Below are 3,045 nucleotides of genomic sequence, written 5' to 3'. Positions count from 1 at the left end.
GGCTGGATCCTAACTTATTCTCTAAGCTTGGACTGAACTGGTAAACCAGGTTAGTGATTCACGTTCATTATCTTCCTCCACCAGATTTACAAGGTCACTAAACTATGTTTCCTTTCTGCAGAGGTTCCTGCGATATACGCCTTAGCCGATGTTACTAGATATCCACCAGATTTTAATAAACGCTTTTGAATTATCTGTCTACCTTAAACACTGAGTCCCCTGAGCCATGACCGAAGGAGGCGATCAAGAACTGTCTGCATAAAAATCCTGGCATTCTTGAAGGACTTTTTCCTTCTTAAAAGTGACAGTAGGCTTCCGACTAATAATAGCTGCCCTTGCCAGTACTGTCTGATGTGAAGTGGAGCTCTGTGCCCATCACCAATCCAGCCATGGACTCATTCATCTGGTCAGTCCAGAGTCACTCTCATCTCATCAGAATATAAAATCTTTATAAAGTCTTGATGGCTCACCATATTCAATTTTGATTAGGGCCTCGGTGAGATCTATTTGGTTGGGTGGACAGTAGTTGCTGAGCCTTGCTCACTACCATCATCCTAGGCCCTAGGATGATGGTATTGTCAGCTGAAAGGGCATGTGGCCCTAGGACCTAGGGCCACATGCCCTTTCAGCTGACAATACTAACAACCTAGCAGTTTAAGGTCATTTGTTGCCAATGACTGGGCCTAGTTTAACGATATCTTTTGTGATTAGACTAATGCCAACCCAAAAGTCCTTAAGTGCTTTTTTTTATACACTCTGTAATCATTCATTCCTTTTTCTCCCTCTTATTGAGGTGACACATTCCTTCCTTTTTTTGCACCAGACGTTAGCTTGCAGATAGAAAATGAATGCATAAAAAAAATCATGGTATGGTCAAAATTACAACTTGCCTGATGATTGTGGACAGAGTGTAGAGAAACATCTAAAAACCAAACAGCTAATTAACTCAAAACAACTGCACAAATGTCCAGAAGAGACTCAATGATTCCCTTTAAAAGAACATAAAAGATAATAGTTAAAGAAGCTGGCTTTGTTTACAGGATGCTGTATCCAACTACATTAATTGAAGTTAAATGGAAAGAAAAATGTGTAGGAGGGAAGGCAAAATGAATGATGGGACAAAAGAAAAGACAGCAGACTAAACAGGAGGGGGCAAATTAACTAAACAGGAAACATTATAAACACGTAACTAAAGGAAATGACACTAAAGTAAACTAAAAACTAGGGTTACACAACTAAGTTGAAGTTGGGAATCAGAGCAAATTCCACCTTTATAAACTCAATAACTCTTTTTGAGAAGCAACTGTATGTTGAGAAAACATCAGCTCCAGTTGACAATCTAATAATAAATTTGATGAATCTGAAGGAAATCCAGCTTATATTGCAGTAAATAATTAATAGTTATGTTATCTTAACATATCACCATTTGAATTGTTGAGATAAGTTAAAATATTTATTTGAACACAGACATCATGATTCAGTTTGTTCAAGCTGAAAAACATCCTTTACGGACAGTTATTACTGCTTCAGATCATCCCTGAATAAAATGACAGGGGCAGCAGAAACTCAGTCAAAGAACTAATTATCTAACGAAAAAAACTTTATTAAAAACTTTATTAGATTTAAAATCAGAGAATCAACTAAATAAGGGAGATAAATAAAGTTCTCCTTTATTTAATTTTAGAGCTTGATTCATCACTCAGGTATATTTTCCAGACCTTTATAGTCCTGTAATACAGTGTAAGAAATGAAAAATCCAGAATTGTGAGAAAGTGCAATTGGAAAAATAAAGGAAAACAACCGTTAAGTTACAACAATAACTAGATCTAAGTTTGTTTGTTTTTTATCCTACTTCAGGCTGTTTAAACCCAGCATATCTCTGTCTCCAGAGCAGGATCTCACCTTCTTCTGCCTTTTGCACTCTGGCTCCATGTTCCCTAAATGAAAGTGAGACAAACACGCATGAAACTGTGGCAGGAAAATGAGGCCTCCATTCCTCAGTGAGTTGATTTACCTTCATCAGGTGAGGTGGTTTGGACTGGCGCTGGTAAAACCCTGGTGCCTCTAAGTTGGAGGTTCTCCAGGTCAAGAAAAGTTTCTTTAACAGCCTGATCAGTTTGCAGGAGGTACAGGAAGTCCTTGCAGGCCTTCTCTGATTTATCCATGATCGTATCCACCATCTCTGTAACGTGGCCGCTCAAATTTTCCTTATTGATGCTCTTCAGGTTTTTGTAATCCCTCTGAGTTATCAGTTCCTTCTCATAAACCTTGTCCAGGATAAGTTTGTAGTTTCCACAAAGAATATCCTGAAGTTTGGTTTTATTTTTCCTAATTATATCTTTGGAAGACATCCTGGGATAGATCTCTAATACTCAGGTAAAAAAAAACAAACGTCGAGTAGCCGATTTCTATGTTTTTATCCTTTTCTCTCGTGTTTCCGTCTTAAAGACCAAGCACACAATAAAAGCAGGAAGTTGGAATTTAGCGGACCAAGGAGCTGATAAACGTGGCACTCTCAAGGGATTCTCTAATTAAAGTGTGGTATTTGCTGCCCCCTAGTGGTAAAAAAGAAACGACGCAATCATAGCAGCGATGTTGCTTTGTTGTTGTTTGTGACAAAAACTATGTTGTCTGATTTTTAGCAGGAATTTTTGACGGTATAAAAAAACTCTGAAAGTAAATCTTTGTTAAATGTAGCTGATACCATCGTTGATAGAGCTTGTTTTTCCTCACCCTGTTTAATAATAATTGTAGCACTTTTTCAGCAAGATGAAAATGTCATCATGGGTCTCTGTATTTAAACCCACATGCAGAACACCACAGGAAACGGGGTAAAAGTTTAACAGTTTATTTAAGAGAAGCACACAAGAGTAAAGACTGGCAGGTTCTGGTACTGGTCCGGGGCAGGAATCACAGAGTAATCTGCAGAGGGTTTGATTCTGGTTTGTACCTTGTTGAGGTTCAGACTGATCGATGAAGAGAGGGAACCGGTTGGGTCCAGAGATTGTGGATTCAGCACAGAGCTCAGCAGCAGCAGCGTCTTGC

At 38.6% G+C, this 3,045-nt stretch overlaps 1 protein-coding gene across 1 annotated transcript in view; it reads right to left on the bottom strand.

Annotated features, from left to right (window-relative positions):
- Positions 1-2,396, bottom strand: part of LOC107086818 (caspase-8-like) — a 4,676-nt gene extending 2,280 nt beyond the window's left edge. Inside the window, exons 1-2 of the mRNA XM_015378022.1 lie at positions 2,015-2,396; positions 1,903-1,937 (exon numbers count right to left, since the gene is read on the bottom strand). Coding sequence (XP_015233508.1) covers positions 1,903-1,937; positions 2,015-2,351 — 372 coding nt within the window. The 5' untranslated portion in view covers positions 2,352-2,396. The remainder of the gene's footprint in view (positions 1-1,902; positions 1,938-2,014) is intronic.
- Between the last annotated feature and the right edge of the window lie 649 nt (positions 2,397-3,045).

Source organism: Cyprinodon variegatus, unplaced genomic scaffold (assembly GCF_000732505.1).
Source record: "Cyprinodon variegatus isolate N-32 unplaced genomic scaffold, C_variegatus-1.0 Scaffold163, whole genome shotgun sequence".
NCBI classification, from domain to species: Eukaryota; Metazoa; Chordata; class Actinopteri; order Cyprinodontiformes; family Cyprinodontidae; genus Cyprinodon; species Cyprinodon variegatus.
The sequence above is the reverse complement of the archived record's forward strand: the minus strand, read 5'-3'. Positions and strand labels throughout refer to the sequence as shown.